Here is a 23,144-nt window from a genome sequence, read left to right on the forward strand (position 1 = left end):
CAAATGCCAGGGGAAGAAGGCTGTACTTATTGAGTGAGCTGAGTCAGGTCAAATAAAGACAAGCCCTGTGAGTTGGGGTTTCCAGAGAACTACCAGTCAGGTAAAATAATGACAGCTTTCTAGAAATAGGGTTTTTGTTGACCTCTAAACCCATTCTCCTCCCTTCAATGGCTGCTAGGCTGCTAGTTTGCACTTGTGATTATAGAGCTGTTGGTTTTCAAGTCAACCATTGTGGGAGAGAGAGGGATGTGAATAGGACAAGTTTAAAATGCCACAAAGCTAGCTATTCTTACCAAGAGTCAGTCTTTTTCTTGAATAAACACCCATTAATTGTTGCAAGCCCTTGGTTAATTTCCAGAGTTCTGAAATACTGATTTTGACCATTTATCCTGTGTTCTTACTGTTTTTATGGATAGGTACATTTTCTGGGCTTCTTACTTTGCCATTCCTTCTGACATCATCAGTAATATCTTCTTGGATCTTCCAGTTCAGCCTGACTGCAAGCTTAATGCAGCTCAGTGACCTGAGTGAACATCTCATGAAGCAGAACCATGTGGATAAATCCTGTGCCTTTTTCTAACTCAGAAAATCATGAGAAATAATAAATTGTTGTTTTAAGCCACTAAGTTTTGCAGTGGTTTGTTACAAAGCAAAAAATAATGAAAACACCTTTTTCCTCACTTTCTACTTAGGATTATAGTCATATAGGTACCTGTCACATTTCATCATGAGATTGCAAGCTCTTTGAAGGCAAAGACAACATTTAATCTATCTTTGTATCACCCACAAAGCCTAAGTACAGTGCCAACAGGGCAGTCTATAACTATTTGTTAAATGAGTGGAGTGAGCGATCCAGCAAATGAAACATTTTGATATGATTCTTTAATACTTCATAAATAAAACTAAATATAATTATTTTTAAAAATTAAAAATGTAACTCAAAAATTGAAAATATTTTATATTCCATGAAAGGTTTCTTCTGTGACAAAAATAATAAAACAAAATAATGTTATTAATATTAATAATGTTTATAATAAACATAGTCTTAAAATAATACATTGAAATAAATTTAGTTATGTTTAAAGAAAAATTATTTTTTCTTAGTCTAAGTTTATAATGGAAGAAAATCCTTATAATTACTATATTTCCCTTTCAGAAATTGATATTCTGCTTTCGAGGCCAAAAATGATTTTGCTTGCCTAGACTGTAATTTCTGAAGAAAAAGTTTTGTATTTTAAAAATAATACATTACAAAATATATCTACTCTTACAGACTATGTTTTTTGTTTATATCACACAAGCACAAACACTTAACGTGACACAGAATAATTTCTCTGCAGCTTGCCAGAGTTTCTATTATAAAAGACGCCATATTGGATTACTGGTCTGTTACCAGAGAGATATAATGACAGCTTGCAGTGTCTAAGATATCCATGCTTGAGTATTTTTGAATGGAGTGTAATTTCCTATAAGAAATTCTATCCATTGCTTATTCCGTGATACTCCCATTAAGAAAAATACTGTTGAGACTTACTTGCCAAAGTCATTCATAGGTATATTGGGCTAGAAATTCTCAATGGGATATTTTCTACCATCCCTCCATTTTATACACATTGTACCTAGTTCAAGGCTGTAAATGAGAAGTTCATCCACAGAAATTAATATTAACCTACATTTGAAGAGCTCAAAGTTTAGTGAAATATAAGTATAGTTAATCCTTTATTTCCCATTGTCTACTTTTCTTCACATTAATAAAAGTCACCTAAATATTCATGGACAGGTGAGAGCAGAGGTATGCCAAAGTAACAAAATGTTCAATCTAAAATCAATTTTTACAAGATATGACTAAGTAAAAGTCATAGAGAGCCAAAATAAAGTCATTCCAAATTACCCACAGGAGCCCAAGAAACTTACTGCCTCTGTAGTCCTCCTTACACTAGCCCCCTGAGAGTTCTAGATATAATCTGGAGTGTCTCTGAAGCCTTGTAATTCACATATTTTAGACTCTTTTGAACCTGTAATTTACTTCAATGTTAAGAAAAATCTAAAATTTAGTTTTCAACTGCTCTCTGATATTCTCTATGTATAGCAGCCCTCAGTTCAATCGTAAAGTAGAAGGAAATGCTATAAAACTATAGAGGAAGTGGTGGAGAATCAAAAGTGGGGCTCCTTATAATGATCAGCTATGGAAGAATGCCCAGATCTGAGACTTTGACCTCAATACAAAATTTCATAAAGATCTTTACATTACAGTGCTTCCCTCTTGGTATTAAAATTAAAAGGTTTTTATGCAATCAGCATAAATTGTAAGAGTGATTTTTTTTTTTTTTTGAAAGCACTACTATTTTCAGTTTAGGAAAAAATAATCCTAACTTTTAAAACAACCTATAAATTAACCTTATATTCTTCAAGGACAGAGATGAGGGAGAATTAACACTAAAAACATTATTTTTGCTACTATGGGAGGTTAAAAATAAGTCACAAAATCTACAAGTCCCAGCCTATAGCCTTCATAATAAGTCACTGAACTGTTAAGATGAGAAACTTCAAATAAAAATACACTTTTTCCAATACTTTCTCCACATGCTTCAAACAGAATATTTAATTACAAAGTACTAGTAACTATATTTGTGGAGTCAGATAAAAATTAACGTCTTATTAACCATAAGGGATTTACTGTATAGGACTCTAAGAATGGATTGTATTTGTCTAAATAGCATAATAACTACATTCTCTAGATCTTTTTTCCCACTTGACTAACGAAAAATACTTTCCTGGTCGGAATTTATTTAAAATCATTAGAAAATACAAGGATTTCCCTGGTGGTCCAGTGGTTAAGAATCCACACTTCCACTGCAGGGGGCATGGGTTCAATCCCTGGTCAAGGAACTAAGATCCCACATGCCACGTGGTACAGCCAAAAAACAAATAAATAAATAAAAGCAATAGAAAATACAAATAAAATGATGATGTCTATAAGGCATCTATATTACAGGAAAGATCTTGGCCTACGATGAAGTATTTAATCACTCTGTGTGTGTATACTTGTTATTAAATATTCAATGGAACTCTGCATCTACTGTCTTTTGTATATGCAGTATGGACTCAGAGATACTCACATTCTCCCTAACTATGAAGTACTTTCACTGACAAGCCAAAACACTTACTACTCTACTATGAGAGAGCTTTCTTCCTCTCTGGAAAATGCATTTTATAAACACAAGCTGTGTTACCATTAAAATAGTCCCTAGAAACCAGTCACGCATTACTAACAAATTGTCTAATAATTAATTCTCTCCTTGGAAAGCAAAGAACAGGGAATCTATGGGGATTGTTGTAAAGCATGGAAGTTTAAATGGGGAAGACACAGGGAAGGGGGAATAAGTCCAGAGCAGGAAGCACCCCTAAGTCAGCCAGACCAAGATGAGATGCCACGGTTGTGAGCCCTGGGCAGCAAACGTGTCCCGTGAAGGCACTTAAAGTTTGGGAGGAAGGTTCCAAAAAGAAGGAGGGGGAAAGGGGAGAGGCAACCAATATAAACCTTGACTATTCCCCTTACCTGTACTGTGGACTCTCACACCTAAATTCCTACTTGTCATCTCTACTTGGATGTTAAAGGCATGTCTCAATAAATAACTGAAATTGAACTTTTTGCTTCCTACCAAACACATCCCTTTACAAGGATTCCACATCTCAGTAAAAGACATGACCATTCACCCAGGTGCTCCAGCCGTCATACCTGATTCTTGCGTTTCCTTTATGAACTCCAATCCCATCCAACTCATCGGCAAGTCTTACTGTTTCTACCACCGAATGGATCCCGACTCTGTCCACTTCTCTCCAGCTCCACCTTCACTCCCCCTCCCAAGCTGCCACGTCTCGCCCCAGACTCTTGTTACACGCCCTGGTCGCTCTCCCTCTTTTCCCTCCCTTGAAGTATAGCCTGCACACAGCGGTTAGAATGAGCTTTTTAAGTGAAAATCAGACCAGGTGCCTCCCTTAGTTATCACCTTCCTACAGGGCCCCGCGGCTCCTAGAATGAAACGCACGTCACTGATCGTGGCTCACAAGGCCTAGTGCTCTGACCCCTGCCTTAGTCTGCCACATCGTGTCCTATTCCAGTCTCTGTGTGGCACCCCCGCTCCAGTGGCAGTGACCTGAATTTTGTTCCTTGAACACCTCATTCTACTGAGGTCTTGGGCCTTTGTACTTCCTGATTCCTTCCTGGGAAGGTTGTTCCCAGGAGTCGTCACGTGGACGCTTCTCCTCACTATTCAGGTCTCAGCTCTAATGCCCCTTCTCTGAAAGGTCGATAGTAATACAACACCTGCTCTGTTTTATTTCCTTCATAGGTTTATAAAAGCCCAACTTTTTTAAAAAATGTATTCGTTTACACACGTATTGCCTGTTCCCAACCACTAGAATGTGATTTCCGTGACAACAGGGGCTCTGCCAGACCTGTTGCTCTAAATCAAGCATCTAGACCAGTCCCTGGCATATAGGAGGTGCTCATAAAAATGTGTTCCAGTCATGGAAAATCCATGATGATGCCTATGACCGGTCCTGGTAGATATCAAACACTTGTGTTCAGTATGAAGTCTGTGTCACTCTGCACAATGCCTTAAAAGTCAAGGCCTTATGAGACTGGGCTATATCACATTCATCATGAAAAAAGCAGAAGGAAAAACCAAGCCCTATGCAAGTCTGAAGCAGGTTAATCAAAACGTTTGACACAAAACAATTCCAGGAACAAATACAATCAGTATTCTTACTTTCAAAAGGACGTTTAAAATCTCTACAGACTGTAGCAAAACAGAATCTCTGCTCCAAGAAGATTTCTCCAAAAGTGTCTTTGAGCAGAAGTCTTCCCATCCTTGGAAATGTTTCCGTTATAAGAAACCACACATGACAATCTCCTGTAGTCCTACACTCCTAAAGCTGAAGGGGAACTTAACAGTGATTTAGAGCAGCCATCTCCCTGGGTAAATGAGAAATTAAAGCCACAGAAGTTAAATAACTGCCTCTGTTAAATAACAGAGGTCAGGATGGGACTTGAACTCGGGACTCTTAGTTCCGAGGTCAGATTTTTCCAGTATATCAAGTTGCTTGTGTCCTCTGGGCTAAAGATAAAGTTTCCCTCATCATTACTGACCTGACTTAAAAGTAACACTTTGGGACTGTAAGGGAGAAAAAACTGTTTTCTGAGTACTGCGTGGGGCAGGGTCGGTGTAAATAAATATAAAATATTAACGTCAAGAAATGAAAAAATAATTAAAATGTTTAACATCATACTATAATATTAACAACAACAGTAAATCACATTTTGGGCTCCGAGCAAAGGATTCATGATGACATTTGCACATCCTAGGTGACTAGTAGCCCTGAGGGGTAGATTATTACAGTTCCTTCTTCTAATGATATTTTGAGCACAGATCAGGAAGTATCACAAACCACATAGTAATATCTTTAAAATGGGGATAGTGTCTGTTGGGTTTTAGGAAAGAAATGTATGCTATAGAAGGTGATAACCAATCAGGAATATTTGCCCTGTATTCCTTAGAGATCACTTATTAGAGAAAAAAAAAATAGGATTTTTCACCAAACATTTCCTTTAAAATGAGTACAATTTGGGGAATGTAGTGAAAAATATGAGAACAGTGTATATACTAATAACTATGTAATGTGAAGAAAAGTATGAAGTGTTCTGATAAAAACTGCCTCCGTTTTTATCCTACTGGCGAGAAGTTATATGTTGGGATTTTAATGCCTAAGGAAGAACATCAATAGAATGGTTACCTAACTAAAAAGACAGGTAATTCCCTGAGATGTGAAAATAATGATCATAAATGTGACTCTTTCAAGTGATTACGGAAAGAAAGAGAACTCTTAGCACTGACCCTGGCCCAGGGGTCAGTGGAAGCTTCCATCCCATTCACCCCCTGAGCTGTGGAATCCATGACTAACATAGCTATACACAAAGTTACCTTAATGAAGGGGAGGTGTCTAGTCTCTCGGGGACAGAATAATGTCAACTGAACAAATAATGGACATTCCTGGCTGTCCAATTAATGAGAAACCAATAAGCACTGCCTTAAGAGGATAAACTTTGCTTTTCCACACTCCCTTCCAGATAGGGAGCACGGCAAGCATGGCAAAGCCAGGGAAAGTCATAAAACTTAAAAATAATGCACTCTTGGACTTCCCTGGTGGCTCAGTGATTAAGAATCCCCCTGCCAATGCAGGGGACACGGGTTCGAACCCTGGTCTAGGAAGATCCCACATACCATGAAGCAACTAAGCCCATGCGCCACAACTACTGAGCCTGCAAGCCACAACTATTGAGCCCACGTGCCACAACTACTGAAGCCGCGTGCCTGGAGCACGTGCTCCGCAACAAGAGAAGCCACTGCAATAAGAAGCCTGCACACAGCAACAAAGACCCAACGCAGCCAAAAAAATAAATTAATTAATTTAAAAAAATAATAGTAATGCACTCTTTTAAAGTAAGTACATGCAAGTATTTATTGCTAAAGTTGTTTTATGGGGAGATGGAATTAGGGAGTGGATCTCATTTTTTCCCCACTGTGCCCTAGTAGTGTGTCAAGAAAAATAAAGACCATAATGAAGCTCATAAATTTGTTTACTCCTTAGTATATTAAGCAATTGGCAACTTCATTGTACAACAAGTTCAATTTGATGTATTTGTTCAGTGTTCCTAAAAGAACCTTAGTGTGTCATGTGGCAAGTAATATCTCTGTTTCATGTATAGAAAAGTAAAGAACAAAACCAAACTACAGACTAAGAGAGGATTAGAAAGAAAAACCCATGACTACCAGTTTCTTTTCTGTTCTTTTACCTAACTAAATAATAAGGAATGTGAGGCAAGCAGTGCAATGTCAAAAGGAAAAAACAAAGATGAACAAACTTTCACTATTACAGTACTTAGAGACTGAAAAACAAGATGACACAATTATTCTGGAGAAAGTTCCTTTTGTAAGTGGTGTTCCAAAAACCAAGTGTGATATACACTTAGAGAACAAAATGTTTAAGAAGTTTAGTTACTAATTACAATGATTCCAGGGCTAATTCCACCAGCTCATAGCGCAAGCCTTGAAGCAAAGCCCTTTTTTTAAAAGTCTATTTTGGTAGAGCCGAAGTGAGTTTTCCAGATCATATTTAGCAAGACCAACCTTTATTTTTCTGCTTTAACGGCTAAATGGAAAAAAATCTATTTTTAAATATCAAGAACTGGCTTCCAAATTAATTCTTCCATTCTAAATAAGCGTGAGGCAGGCTTTATGAAGAACTTCCGTATTTACAAGTATCAGTGGGGCCTCTGACTTGCTGAATATCTTCCAGGAAGAGAAATCTGATACAAGTTACATTTCCTGAGAGTGAAGTGAGAGATGCTTGGAGTTTATAGTAAGTCATTTCTTGCCCAGCTGACATTCACCATCACCTGTCACGTTACAAGCAGTTTGGCTCGCAGGGCCTGAAGGGTTTGTCTGAAATGCCTTCACCCCGCCGTGGGGGGCTGGGGGAATGATGTCTGAGTTCCACAGTCACAGAGACTCTGAAATCTTAGCCTTTCTGTGTTTGTCGGGGGATTCAGCCCCCGTAGGTTGCTAATGGGAAAACAAAGCTTGGATGGCTCTCTAATAATCTTATGCCTGTTACGATTAACATTTGTTCATTGTGACGTTGTAAATGACTTCCCCTAGAAAATGAGCCCTCCTACTAGATGACATTCTGATCACAAAAATCGAGGGTGGACCAGAGAAGCTGCTCTCCAGAAAGGTTTTTTCACTGTCCCCCACCCCCCAAAAAAGATAAAACAAATCCCGGGTCAAACCCCGCTCCACCCCCAAGAAGTCCTCTGAATTGTGAAGTGTCCTTCTGAGTCTGGGGGCTTGGCTTCTGCTTCAGGGTCAGCCCGGGAATCCCAGGTCGCTACCCAAAGCTGTGATTGTCCCAATGGCATATACTCAGCTTTTTTTGTTGTTGTTTCTAGAATGGAACGTTACTGCTCCCACACCTTCACGCTTTTGAACATGGCTTTCTTGTGGTATATCTGATACACTCGGGTTTCTCTTCGGAGCCCAGAAATCTTTCACCTTTTACTTTCCGTTTTTACATGAATAAAGTTCTAACCCCTTAGCCTGGCACGTAAGGCCTTTCAGAACAGCACCTCAGCTGCCCCTTCAGCTTCCTTCACCACCAGACAGTCTCTCCCCTCTGTTTACTAACCCCACGGGATTTCTCACCAGTCTGCAAATTACGCTGACCTTGAAAACCACCATGATGCCCCCTCCAGCTACCACCTGGCAAATTTGTGCTTATCCTTCAAGCCTTTTTTCACATCCCCTATGAAGCTTTTCCAGATTCCTGGAAGGGTTCATCCGTTCTTCCAGAGTTCATCAGACCTCATATCTAAAGATTGCTACAAATTCCATAATTCCCAGACAGAAATAACTAGGACGCTGTCTTTATTTATTCTTAAATCCTCAGTGCCTGACACATAGTGAGTATTCAATGCCATTTGGGAATTGAGTGAAATACTTTGTTAGAATTTCTTCTTTCATTGGCATCAAAGCTGAACTTAGAAATAATGGTGACTATATCATGAAATATTTTTTCCTACATAGCTCTCCTAAGCAAAGGGAATTTTATTTTCTTCTCATGGGTAAATTAGAAGAGAGCCATTGTCTGTGAAGATAGTAGAGAGGATTGCCTAGTATCCGTATCGACGAGCTTTAGAGCCCCACAGAGGAAGGCGTGCCAAAAGTTAGTTGTTAAATACACTGTGAGAGGGAATTCCCTGGCGGTCCAGTGGTTAGGACTCAGCACTTTCACTGCCGTGGCCTGGGTTCAATCCCTAGTTGGGAAACTAAGATCTTGCAAGCCGCATGGCACGGTCAAAAAAAAAAAAAAAAAAAAAAAATTACACTGTGAGGCTCTGTACCCAAGCAGCACTGCTTTGGAATCCACGGGATAGCTAGAGGGTCACTGAACCCATGCCACCACCCTCCAAATCACACACACACAGAGCAACTTTGGCCTTGAAGGCTGAGGATAAGCCGCCTTGAGCAGAGGTTGGCTGGGTCTCATGGAGGGGACCCACAGCAAAGGCCGGGGTGACATGCACTGACAAGATTAGGACACAAGAGCAGAGGCAAACTAAGTGAAATAAGCCAGACACAGAAGGACAAGAATTGTATGATTCCACTGATACGAGGTCCCTAGAAGAGTCAAATCACACAGACAGAAGGCAGAAGGGTGGTTGTCAGGGGCTGGTTGTAGTGTTGACCAAAACGAGGCAATGAACAAGGCACTACCGAGCTGATGTGAGTGAGTCACATACAATAACATAAGCAGCTTTATGGCTACCATGCTTATTTTCTGATTAGCCTTGATGGCTAAGTTGAAATGATAATAAATTAATGATTTATTAGCTGACACTATTCTTCTTGGATTCACAGACATTTCAGAGTTTGTCAGTGAAATCATAATTGCATCTTCCTATCTGATTCTGTGTCTGAGAATGAGAATTAGACTATCCAATGCTATTTTATGAAACATGGAGTCCTGTCAATCCACAACAAAATCTGTAGAGTTGTTATAAAGCTATTCTTACGCACTAGTATAACACAACATCATCTATTACTACAGTCGATGCTCTGGTTAATTCATAAATTTAAGGTCATGCTTAAATTTGGGTTTACAACCATTATAAAAGCAGCACATTTGCCCCCACTGAAGGTTAATAGCTAATTAATCCTCATAGCATTTTTATGGGGCAAATAAGATTAAAGATGACTGAAGTATGCGGTTCCATGCTTTCTTTCTTTTGTATATTCTGGAAACCTGCAGTGCACATTCCACAGATACATACATATAACCCGCACCCAAGCAAAAGCTCTGCTGTCTCTTATAAGATTTGATTCATAGGATAAAAAGACAAGAGAGAAAAAAATGTAATATATAATCCAACCACAGAAGTAGATTCATTAATGCCTGTCAAGCTGGCCTGAGTAATTACCAAAATAGGACACCTTAATTTTATTACTTTATGATGACATCTGCATTATTATGACTCCTAAGTAGGAGACTTAACTGGTACTTCACTTCTCTCAAGGTAAATGACATCAGGACATTTTAAGATAAGATAATTTACATGTAATTAGCCATAATAAAAAAGAGATCGGCTGTATAACATTGAACTTATAGTCAGCAATGACATATTATTCACTTAAACATTTGTTAAGATGGTAGGTATGTTGAGCGATGTTTCCAAAATAAAATAAAACAAAATAACATAGATATGAATGTTGTAGAATCTATATACATAAGATCAATTACTGATACTTTTTACTTCTCCCTCCAAAATACTGAATTATATGAAATCTGAAGGAGGAAAATCACAACTTATTTAAAATTGTTGATAATATTAAATGTTTCCAAAACTGTTAAATGAAACTACTGAACTGGTAATATTTCATATTATGTTACATTTTAGAAGTATTGGAGGAGGTCATTGATAGGATTTGCCCACCAATTGACCTGTGAACTGGACCCGGGCAACCAGAGGTTCCATACCCCCTCCCCTGTCCTTGGGATGTACTTTCTGCCCACCATTCCCACTTTAGGAGTTGTTTCAAGGATGCAGCCTTGAGAGAGTAATGTGTAGCTGAGACCATCTGGACAGTGTACATGACTGACCCCCATTAAGGCCTCTACATAAACTTCTATGATTCCGGCGTGTGGGTGCAGAGATTTACTGCTCTCGCCATGCCCAAGACAAGCCTTGTATGTATGTTCCCTTGCTCAGTAAACCTGCCACCTACCAATCTGGGGGGGCTCTGTCTCTTTCTTCGGTCTCTCCTTGCCCTCTGTGTACAGGGGCCAATTTCAGGTTTTACCAGGGGAACTCCCGTGGTTATGAACAAACAAGTAGCCATTTCAACCTAAAGCAATTTATTATTGGAACATATTAACATCTCTTAATTTTCTAGAAAAATATAAAAGAGGTTCTTGTGATAGAGAAGTAAATATTTCCGTGCATTCTTAAAACTGCATAATACTCTTAAAATTATTTTCTATCTAATATATAAAATTTGGCTAAATTGAATTAAAAAGAATGAAATGATGCCATTTGCAGCAACATGGATGGACCTAGACATTATCATACTAAATGAAATCAGAAAAAGAAAGACAAATACCATATGATATCACTTATATGTGGAATCTAAAATATGACACAAATGAACTTATCTACAAAAGAGAAACAGACTCACAGACATAGAGAACAGACTTGTGGTTGCCAAGGGGGAGGAGGGGGGAGGGAGGGATGGATTGGGAGTTTGCGGTGAGCAGATGCAAACTATTATATGTAGAATAGATAAACAACAAGATCCTTCTGTATAGCACAGGGAACAATATTCAATATCCTGTGATAAACCATAATGGAAAAGGATATGAAAAAGAATGTATGTATGTATAATTGAATCACTCTGCTGTACAGCAGAAGTTAACACAACATTGTAAATCAACTATACTTCAATAAAATAAATGTTAAAAAATAAAAATAAAATAAAACTTGGCTAAATTGTATGATTTTAAAATTTTAGGGCTTCCCTGGTGGTGCAGTGGTTAAGAATCCGCCTGCCAATGCAGGGGACATGGGTTCAAGCCCTGGTCCGGGAGGATCCCACATGCCGCGGAGCAGCTAAGCCCGTGGGCCACAACTACTGAGCCCGTGCTCTAGAGCCTGCGAGCCACAACTACTGAGCCTGTGTGCTCAGAAAGTGTAGCTTTTCTGAGAGGAGCTGTGGGCTTTGAGTCCTGTAGCCTATGCTCGAATGATAGGCGGGACACAGCTCAGTTTCTTCTTGGGTCCAGGCAAGAGCAAAGTGTAGCTTTTCCTTGCACTGTGTATCTCTCCAGCAAGCTTCAGGAAGGCAAGATGAGACCTACACTTTTCCACCAGTGCAATCCCAGAGCTTAATAAAGTTCTCAGTCCATAGTAAGCTCAGTAAATGTTGAATAGAAGGGTGAGCTCTGGACTAGACTGAATTCATTTCAGTGACTTATTGAATGCTACCTCTTATTCACCCTAAGTGGAACAGAAAATTCCGGGAACCCCTAAAATACTTATATAGTAAGCCACAACTTTTATTTGTAATTGTTACAAGTTTTCAGTTAAAAACACAAAACTTAATAACAAAATTTTTAAGTATAATATCCAATGCTACTAAAGAAGTTGGGTAATATGCAGAAGAGATGGATAAAACAATGATGGAACATAATCAGAAGTATATTACCAAGATGTCTAAAAATGAACTTGTAATTCTACTTTGAAAAAATCAATCTTACAAATTTTTTTGGCTCAACAAATGTTTACTGAATGAAGGGACACGTGAAAAATAAACAAAGGAGGTGATGAGTAAGTGATGAGTCTTAACTGGTCTCTCTAGCCAGAAAAACAGAGGGAACAACTTTCCTGTATGTGGTAGTGTTATTTATAATAATAAAAAGCTGACGGTAGTGTGAAGGTCCATGTAGAAAAGACATGCCCACGGGGTGAATCATTCAACAGGAGCAAAGACCAGGGCTGATAATGCTGTGATACACACAACAGCTTTCCCCATATTTAGGAATATTTCCAAGGGAACTGTTAAGGTCCAGAGAACTTTTAAATCTCCTAAAAAATGCTATACATCTTCTAAATATTTAGAAAGATTGCTGAGGTTTATTATGTATTACAAAACACAAATGAAAAGGGCTTCTACCAGCTCTTTTCTTCCATGTAAAGCCATGAAACTAAAGAGCCCTTTGCTTCCAGAAAGCAACCACCAATTTAATGAAAGGGACAGAGAGACGACTCCTCTTCAATGGAGATTTATTTGTTTGTAACAAAAGAAAAGGGGACCATATCTATCAGCTATGCCACTGTTTCTAGCTACACTATCCAAGCTCATAAAATCTTAGTAATCTGTGTTGATTATTTTTTCGCACATAGTCTCATTTCCCCCCATTCTTGGGAACTGCTTCAGCTGCAAAAGCCACCCACTCACACGTGTCATCCTAAATCAGAGACGCTACAGACTAGACTACAGACTACAGCCCTCCCTTCCCCCCTCTTTTCACGAATGGGCTGCGAATGGGCCATAGCACGCCAATCTGCTGAACTCAACAGGGCCTCAGAAGCCTTCTCAACACAATATTCCAGATAGACATAGAACCTGAGAGATAAGGCTCTTTACCATCCTTGAATTCAATAATAAATCAGGAATTCACTTTTCTGTGACATTTTAAATTTATTTATTCAACTACTAACACACTTTTATTTAAAAACCTGTTTATATACAAGCAACCAGTGAAACATAAGAATTATGTTATACCAAGAAAATAAGGTGCTCCATACCATATGCATGTTCTGTGTATGTTTTCTCTCAAAACTTCACCATTTTGCCCTGATCATTGCCAAAAGACAATTTAAAGATAATCAGAGTATGATCATCTGGGATATTGCTCTCAATCTGTAGAGAAATAATTTCTTTCACATAACCAGAGATACTTGTAGATACAAGAAGCTGAGAAAATTTCCTCTAAAAAGATGCTAATTCTAGAAAACTGGTTAGCATGCCACCCAGAATCTTTTAAAGCACCCAAATACTTACCATTTGCTATCCTAAGGAATACTAAAGAATGGACATGAAAAGAAAAGAAAACCAAACATAGAAACCTTGTCAGATGTTCCCCGAGCCTGTGCCATCTTTTTGGGTACAACAGTGTTGATCTGAAGGACCCTTGCAAGAGCTGCCTTTGGGTCCTCACATTAAGCCAGGCTCAAGGCACTAAGTGTGCCCAGTGGGTACCTGACCAACAACTCATGAGATCTCTCCCCTCGTAAACCTCACCTGGAAGGTGCCAGAACAATAAAAACAAGCTCAGGCACAGAAAGAGTCCCAATTTCCATATAAACTAGCATCTGCCTTCTCCCATGCTGATTCTGCAAGATGGCTCATTTACAAATATATAAATAGCTGCAACTTTACTCCAGTCTCATTGAAAAATCAGAATGGCATCATGTGAGAGAAGCATCCTAGCATCCTTGGCTCACGGAGCGAAATGTAAGTGGAGCTGGGCCAAGCTACTTGACACTTGCTAGTCAGCTTAACCAGATCCCCTCCAGTTTCCTGCAGTGGAGGGACCGGGTTCTGCTGACAGAGCCTGAGACTTCATGCACATCAGTTGCCCGGCAGTCGCACCGTGATTTAGAGCCAGAGGTCGGAAAGTAAATTTCAAGTAGTACCTAATATTTATTATCACACGTATTCAAAAGAGAATGGCAATGTCTAACTGTGGCAGGAAATTTTCCAATGTAGCTACTTAAAATTCGCTGCGTCTTCTTATACACAGGCTCAATGAATTTTCAAAGATTGTCTCTCCAGTACTCTGGCCACCTGGCCAGACTTAGAGGGGTTTAAATCATCAGGAAAAGGGCGAGAGAGAAAATGCATTTTAATTTTTGGAAGGGAATTTATTGCCTTGCTTAAACTCATTAATTAAAGTTATCTACTTGTAGTTAAGAAACATCTAAACCAATATAGATGAAATATAGATGAGATACATGTTGACTTTTCTTTGCTGCATATGAATACCCAAATAGGAAGCTGTCAAGCCCTGAGGGTTTAATGCCTGCATGTGAAGCCACCTTCAGGCTTAAGACGCCCACAGTAGCATAGGTCTGTACAGTGACATCTGCTGAAGTTCTCCACCAGACAAATCGCCCATTACATCCCCTGGTATCAAATTACCCTCTTCCTTAGCCCTCTGATTTCTTAACAATTACTGAGCAGTTTACTTTTAAGGAACCATATCATTAAACTAAAAGTATCTAAAGTATCACAAAATAGAAAGTTTAAAAGAAACTTTGCTCAGGGAGTTAGGAACTTGGTTTATACAGTGCATCTGAGGATAGGCAACGAGATAATTAATGCTATTTCCCTTTGAGAATTTCAATGCTGAGATTTCTCAACAACCCTGTCTGGTAACTTAAATATTAGAATACCCATCAGGAAGTGAAAACATCCATGTATGTTTTCACACAAAAACATCTGTGTTGCATATTAAACCAAACAGAATTTGATGCTTTATTCATTGCAGTGTATCCATACCCTGGAATGTTCATCTTGGGCTCAAAGGCTGACTATCAGGACCATATACGCTGTATTTGCCTCCCTGATGACTCAAGCTTTCTGAATTACTATTGATCCATCCTCCAATTACATATAGCCAACCATATGGGGAATTATTATTGCCTTGTATAATTGCTGACAAATTGTCAGTATTTAAGTGGCAAGTCATTCTTCTTAATCTCATATTTATCAGAAGAAATAGTATAGTAAAGATAACAAACCAACAATAAAAAAAAAAACCTTCAGTAAATTCATTTTGAAATGAAATGAGTAACAAGACCAAAAACAAAGCTTTTCTTTACTATATACTCTACACAATATATAAAATGAATATACAATAAGGGCTAAGTTCTTTTATTTTAATTTACCATGGAGCTTATCTATATGCATGAAGCATGTGGAAATACATATAATAAATATCACTCTTTTGTCTCTAAGTCTACATTGTGTCTTATGTTTAAAATTCACATTTTAAAATCTAATTTTGGTTATGTCTATTTAAACATAAATAATATTTCTTCAAAAACAAATTTAATCACTATTCTGTAAAGATTATGCCTCTATCTATACATGTAAATTTACGCTATAGAACAAGATCAGTTTGTAAAGATTACTAAAAACCACAAAGAATCAAACAACACATTTACCACAGCATTCAAGTGATTGTGTTACTGTCAACAAGACTTTTTATTTTTAAACAAATTATTTGGAATCTCTTTAGAAAGTAGTTTATGTTGTATTATTAAAATGTAAAGAAAGGGCTTCCCTGGTGGCGCAGTGGTTAAGAATCCACCTGCCAATGCAGGGGACATGGGTTTGATCCCTGGCCCAGGAAGATCTCACATGCCACGGAGCAACTAAGACCGTGCGCCACCACTACTGAGCCCACGAGCCACAACTACTGAAGCCCACGCACCTAGAGCCCGTGCTCCGCAACAAGAGAAGCCACCGCATTGAGAAGTCCTTGCAACGCAACGAAGAGTAGACCTCTCTCGCCGCAACTAGAGAAAGCCCGCACGCAGCAACGAAGACCCAACGCAGCCAAAAATAAATAAATTAAATAAAAATAAATAAATTTTTTAAAAATGTAGAGAAAAATTATTATTTTACTTACATGGTGTCTCTAATAAGAAGTGAACTTCCCAATTTGAAGCAAGTTTTATCACCTTCACAAAACACACGTCTCAGAGAAAAGCGCTCTCCTAGGTCAAAACCTGAGAAATGTGACAAATGACTTAATCCAGCAGTTTTATTAAATTTAGTAAATTCACAGAGATACCGACTTTTAAATAGGATTTTTTGTAGTCCTTATCTGTAGACTGACTTATTTCAAGTTAAATCTGCTCTTTATGATCAGCAACATTTCTTGATTTCTTTTTCCTCTGTTTAGGATATAGGAGGATGAAATATATGTCAAAAGATTCAAGTATTAATTTTCTTTGGCCTAGGAATTATTCTAAATAAGTAATCAGAGTAGTTTATTGTAGCAGCTCTGATAGCTAAAGACAGAGAATTAGTTAAGTAAAAAATACTACAGCCATTCAATTGAAATCTAAGCAGCCTTTTAAAAGAAATCGTGCTTTAGAAAAATATATGTTGATGTGGGGAAATGCTCAGATTTCAAATGCAGTATATGTTTTAGGATTACGTGTGCGTATGTGGGTGGGGGAAGGGTGGGAGAGAAAACGGGGGATGAAAGGAAAAAAGAGAAAGAGAAAGATAAGAATGTTGCAAAAAGGGAATCATGACTGTATTTGGGTAGTGAGATCTTCTTTCTCATACATTTTCTCTTCTTTTTTTCAAATTTTCTACAATGGATACAAGTTCTAAAATTTTAAATAACTTTTGTTCTCCAAGAGGTTGAGTTGTTGGTGGTCCTAGATTAAATGATGTAGAATTCTGCGCTCAGAAATTTTTGTACATCATTTGACTTCTTTGCTTTTAATTTTTTAGTATTGGTGTTATCTTAAATTACAATGTGAAGGAGTCACCTACAATACACTACGTGTTTGGTGATAATTTTACACAAAAATGTTTCTTTGTGAAGAACTGTAATGCTTACCTGAAACTTCAACTTTATCTCTGTAGTCTGGTGTAAACTGGTGTCCCTCTTTCCTCAGTATAGGACATTGTTTTTCTATTAAAAAAAAAAAAGGTATTGAGAATTTTCACTACATTGTCTATCATTTTTTTCAAATAAGTTTGAATCATACGATACAATCAGAAATGTAAGATAAAATGGAAAGAAATTAAACCGCTTTATTAAATTTCTTTTAAATAAGGATAAGAGTATTACCCACCTCACAGTGTGTTCGTCAGGAATACACGTGGTTATGTATGTGAAGTCCCTGGTACACAGGGAACGCTTGTCAGTGTTAGCTACTGTTTGCTCTCATGTTCTAATTGTCGCTCTGTACTTGACATTAGGAAATTTGCTAGCTTTAATATCGTTAAATTTTCATATTCAAATTATATCCTAATGTTAGAAGAAATGACCTACTACTATTTTCACACACCTTGGATTCAGGTTTAGGTATTAGTGATATTAAACTCTAGAGTAGAAGGAGACTGCACTGGACTAAATGTATCCCTCCCTAAATGCATATGCCGAGGTCTTAATCCCCAGTGTGGTGGTATCTGGGGACGGGGCTTTTGGGAGGGAATCAGGTTTGGATGAGGCCATAGGGACGGAGCCCTGGTGATGGGATGGATGTCCTTACAAAAGGGTGGAGGAACAGGAGCTCTTTCTCTCTCTCTGCCTTGTGAGGAAACCAGGAGGAGGGTTCTCATCAGAACTTGGTCAGGCTGGCAGCCTGATCTCGGACTTCTAAGCCTCCAGAACTGTGAGACATAAACGTCTGTAGTTTAAGCCTCCAAGCCTATGGTATTCTTGTTAGAGCAGCCTGAACTAAGTTATTAAAATAAAACTAAAGAGCAAAAGCAAAGACCTCTGCCATACCAAAGTGGCCTATAATGAAAAATAAATGAGTTAAAAATCATTGAGAAAGTATTAATTATATGCTAAGGCAATTAACGATGTTCAAAGAAATAAAAGATAAAGTTTGCCTCCACTTACAGCGAATTTACATATTCACTGCACCACGACACAGTAAAATAGTAATGTACATACATACACTAATTTCTTATTATCTGGGGTTTGTTTAAATTTAATTCAGCCTAGATTCTAGGAAATTAATAGCCAATCCAGACAAAATTGCAGCTAGTTTTTATAATATGCCAATTGTACAACTGGACAGTTCTTAAGCTAAATTGATGAACTATTTTGGCATCATGCGATCACAACCTTAATTTTCTAAAGTGTCTAAAATTCATGTTTGGGTATAATGACCTGAAAGTTTTTATGACAGAGAGGAGATAAACTGCTGAAAACCAAACTGATCTCCTGCTCTATGGAAAGTGGAAACTATCAGTTCTCCTGGTCAAATGCTCAGCCTCTCAGCCCTTCATTTAACAAATGTGTCAAAGACTTCAAGGGTGGTGACAGGGCATCAGCTTAATATATTTAACCAGGAGAATAAATCGGATTATAAATAGTGCTACCACTTAGATTTAAAAGCTGCAATCCACACAATTAAAATATATGGCACTGAATATTTTAGAGATTACTTAGTTACTTTGGAAATTCCTGTCTCAGAGATCTTAACATGATTGCATGTCCTAAATAATACTAAAATTGGGTCTTTTGTAAACACTACCCATTTTTTGAGAAAATTGAAATCATACCAATTTTTTATCTGAGTTCATCATCATCTTTATAAAAACCAAGCATCTCATCAAGATCTCTGCACTGAAAACTAGAGAATGTTGCAGAGAGAAATTAAAGTCCTAAAGGACTGAGTGGATTAACCAAGTATTTAGACTGGAAGACTCGGTATTGTTAAGATGTCAATTCTCAATTTTATATCTAGACGTAGTGCAATAACAATTAAAATCCCAACAGGTTGTGTGTGTGTGTGTCTGTGCCTGTGAAAACTGACAAGCTGATTCTCAAATTTAAGGTGAACTCCAAAAAAACTAGAACAGCTAAGGCAAAACTGAAGAACAAGCCTGAGAACATGTACTATTGGACACCAGGGGTTTTTATAACGTGATCTTGGTGCACATATAAATAGATTAATGGGACAGAGAGTCCAAACACAGACCTGTGCACATGTGGTCTCCTTATTTACCACAAAAGGGCCACTGCAATTCGATGGGAAAAGGATGGTCTTTTCAGTCAGTGATTCTGGATCAACTGAATGTCCATGTTGAAAAACACTGGGGGCTTCCCTTCCCCGGTGGCGCAGTGGTTGAGAATCTGCCTGCCAATGCAGGGGACACGGGTTCGAGCCCTGGTCTGGGAAGATCCCACGTGCCGCGGAGCAACTAGGCCCGTGAGCCACAACTACTGAGCCTGCGCGTCTGGAGCCTGTGCTCCGCAACAAGAGAGGCCATGATAGTGAGAGGCCCACGCACCGCGATGAAGAGTGGCCCCGGCTTGCCGCAACTAGAGAAAGCCCTCGCACAGAAACGAAGACCCAACACAGCCAAAAATAAATAAATAAACAAATACTTAAAAAAAGGAAAAACACTGGACTGTAGCCCCTACCTCAAACCATGCACAGAAATTAATCAGAGATGATCTTAGACCTGAACACGAAAGGTAAAACAATAACGAACTACAGGAAAACATAAAATCTTCATGAACTGAGGGGAGCAAATATTTCTTGATAGGGACACAGAAAACATGAAAGGTTGATAAACTGGACTTCATTAAAATCTTAATAATCACAAGACAACATTAAAAGAGTGAAAAGGCTAGCCACAGACCATTACAATACGTATATGCAAGAAAGCATCACATCCAGAACATACAAAGAATTCTCACCAATCAATGAGGAGAAGATTGAAAACCCTATTTTGAAAATGTGCCTAAAAACTAAGCACTTCACAAAAGAGAATATCCAAAATGCCAACCCGCATATGAAATAGTGCTTAACATCATCAGTGATCAGGGAAATGCAAAGTGAAACCACAATGATATACCGCTAAATGGCCAAAAATGAAAGAACTGACAGCCTCAAATACTGATGAGGACGTGGAACAAAAGGAAGACTCCTCTACGTTGCTCGTGGGAGTGAAAATCAGTACAACCATTTTAGAAAATTGTTTGGCAGCATCTCCTAAAGCTAAATATTCATGAACTCTATGACCTGGAAATTCAATGACCCAAGAGAAATGAGTACAAAAATGGTGTAAATGGCTCTTTTAGAAGAGAATATTCCTCGCAGCATAACTCATAATAATCTAAAACTGGAAACAACCCAAATGTCCATTGACGAGAGGGTAAATGAACAAATTGTGGTAAATACAATGAAAAAGTATAGAAAAAAGAATGAACTACTGCTACATGCAATGACCTGGATGAACCTCAGAGACACAATGTTAAGTGGAAAAAAATACCATTCCCCAAAGAACACAAGCTGCAGAATTCCATTTATATGAAGTTCAAGAGATTGCATGACTGATCTATGTCAGAGTACTGATTAGCTTGGTGGGGTGTCAACTGGGAGTAGTTACAGGAAAGCCTTCTGGGGTTATGGAAAGTTCTATATTTGGATCTGAGTGGCAGTTTCACAGATGTGTAGATACATATGCAAAAATGCATTACACTGTGCACCTAAGATTTGTGGACCTCGGTGTGTGTCATACAAAACAGCATGTCTGTGAGAAAACACTTTAAGCTAAAAATAATTTTTGCAAAACAAAACACCAAAATTCTGATCAAATTTTTACAATGACTTTGAATGACTATATGACTGTAGAAAATGAGGTTAACTTTAAATTCTTCACAACATATGTAGGGAAACCCCAGTAGATGATTGGCAAAGCAAATATCCAGACTGCGGAAGGAACTTCCTACTGTGACACTTCGGTAATGAGTGGAAGCTATGTTAGCTTATTGCCAAGTTGGAAACAGTATATATCTTATTTAAATTCTTCTGAGGATCTAATGAATATATGATGATGTCAAAGTAATAAACCTGTCACTTTGAAGTGAAGAAAATTGAACATTTCCAGCAATATTTATGAAAGTATTTCTTCACTAAAGTATTTAGTTTATGAAAATCAAATACAGCTTTATAGCTCTAGAATATGTGCTCTGTTATGAAAAGCTGAACAAAACAAATGAAAACTAAATGTTAATTTAAGTGAAGTAAGTCAGACAAAGACAAATATCATGATATCACTTTATATGTGGAATCTAAAAAATGATACAAATGAACTTATTTACAAAACAGAAATAGACTCACAGACATAGAGAACGAACTTATGGCTACCAACGGGGAAACGGGGGGAGGGATAAATTAGAAGTTTGGGATTAACATATGCACACTACTATATATATAATAGGTAAACAGCAAGGACCTACTGTACAGAACAGGGAGCTATACTCAATATCTTGTAATAACCTATAATGGAAAAGAATCTGAAAAAGAATATATATATATTCAATTTTAACTCAATTTTATTCAACTTCAACTTAAAGTTTAAAAAAACAACTAAATGTTAATTCTTTGGGGTAAGACTCAAGGCACAATAAGCTGAATGCATGAGTCTCATGGTCCATTGCATAAAAATGGCAACACAGTAGAAGTGGCTATTAAAAGATGGATATGTTAATTTCTTTAAGCATTGACACTTGCATTTTAATATAAAGTAAAGCATACTTTTTGCGTAAATGTGCGTGTTATCTTGAAGAACTACTGATAAGACCCAAATATCCAAGCATCCTGTCAGGTAGACAGGAGAATCCCGGCAGCAGTGTCATTTCAAAGGCTCTTGGGAACCTTTCAAAAGTAATTATTAAAACTTCACCACAAAAGATGCACTACTTAGGGGCCCTTAATCAACAGACCTTTTGAAACATAAATGCAGAAGTTTTTGACAAATTCATGCTAAGATGCTGTCAGTGATTTTCAGACCCACTTTCCTCCTGACTTAGCTTGAAGGATCTGGTCAGCTTATAGGGTTGGAAGGATATTGAAAGGGGTTAAAGGAACCAGAAAAGAAGACAACTAGGTCAGATTTGGGGAAGATTATCTAGATTTTATCTAGATTATCTACAAAAAATTACATACATTTTACAAATGTGTGTAATTACATACATTTTACCAATGTATGTAATTACATACATTTTACCCTTCTCTCCCTCTAAAAATTAGAAACCTGAGGACCTAAGAACAGATCATTCAAGAGAACTTATGTGATTTTCCCCCAGATCACATAGTAACTCAATGGCAAAGCTGAAATAAGACTCATTTCCCATAGTCCAGCTTTTTTCTCTATACTGAACATCCTTCTCAAAAACATGTTCTAAACAAAATAATAGAGTACCTATGATACTCTCCTCATTCTTTAGTGGAAATATACTTTGTCCTCACTCTCAGTTTGAAACACGTGCTTTAAAAAAATCACTTGTTCCCTTAATCTCTAAATGCTTATGCTTGTTTTCACCTGCTGACTGGGCCTCCTTTTATATTGTTAAGCATTCTAGTCTGGAGATTAGATCACGTGTCTTTTAAAACATATTTTTCCCATCATTGTTCTGGTCTTTCTATACCCACTCATATATAAAAGTCTTCAGTTTAATCACGGAAGGCATGTTCAATTCCTTCTTTCTCCTCTCAAATAGCTAAAAAGCCCAGAACAGTTAAATCCATTCTTTTAATTTTCCATTTTTTTCCCCGCTGATTGAATACCTAAAAGATGTGTGTATTTTGCTGATGCTCATACAGAAAACGGACCAGTCACTTCTCTGTGGCCCCAGAGGCCTCTGGCCTTAGGAAAAACCAGGAGTGAAGTCATTCCTTGCACACCACAAAGACAAGGGGAAAAGTCAAAATGAGAGGCATCCTGAAAAATAAATGTATACATGTTCTA

At 37.9% G+C, this 23,144-nt stretch overlaps 2 protein-coding genes across 4 annotated transcripts in view; both read right to left on the reverse strand.

The window, feature by feature from the left end:
* The window catches only part of COL19A1 (collagen type XIX alpha 1 chain), a 398,856-nt gene that overhangs the window by 330,761 nt on the left and 44,951 nt on the right, over positions 1-23,144 (reverse strand). For all 3 annotated transcript variants that reach the window (XM_082474165.1, XM_082474166.1, XM_082474164.1), the window contains exons 3-4: positions 17,263-17,337; positions 16,315-16,414 (exon numbers count right to left, since the gene is read on the reverse strand). In XM_082474165.1, the coding sequence (XP_082330291.1) occupies positions 16,315-16,414; positions 17,263-17,337 (175 nt within the window). The remainder of the gene's footprint in view (positions 1-16,314; positions 16,415-17,262; positions 17,338-23,144) is intronic.
* Positions 1-23,144, reverse strand: part of LOC309666628 (uncharacterized protein) — a 119,888-nt gene that overhangs the window by 15,709 nt on the left and 81,035 nt on the right. The gene's annotated exons all lie outside the window — the stretch shown is intronic.

This window comes from Balaenoptera physalus (genome assembly GCF_965194825.1).
Source record: "Balaenoptera physalus genome assembly, chromosome: 9".
NCBI classification, from domain to species: Eukaryota; Metazoa; Chordata; class Mammalia; order Artiodactyla; family Balaenopteridae; genus Balaenoptera; species Balaenoptera physalus.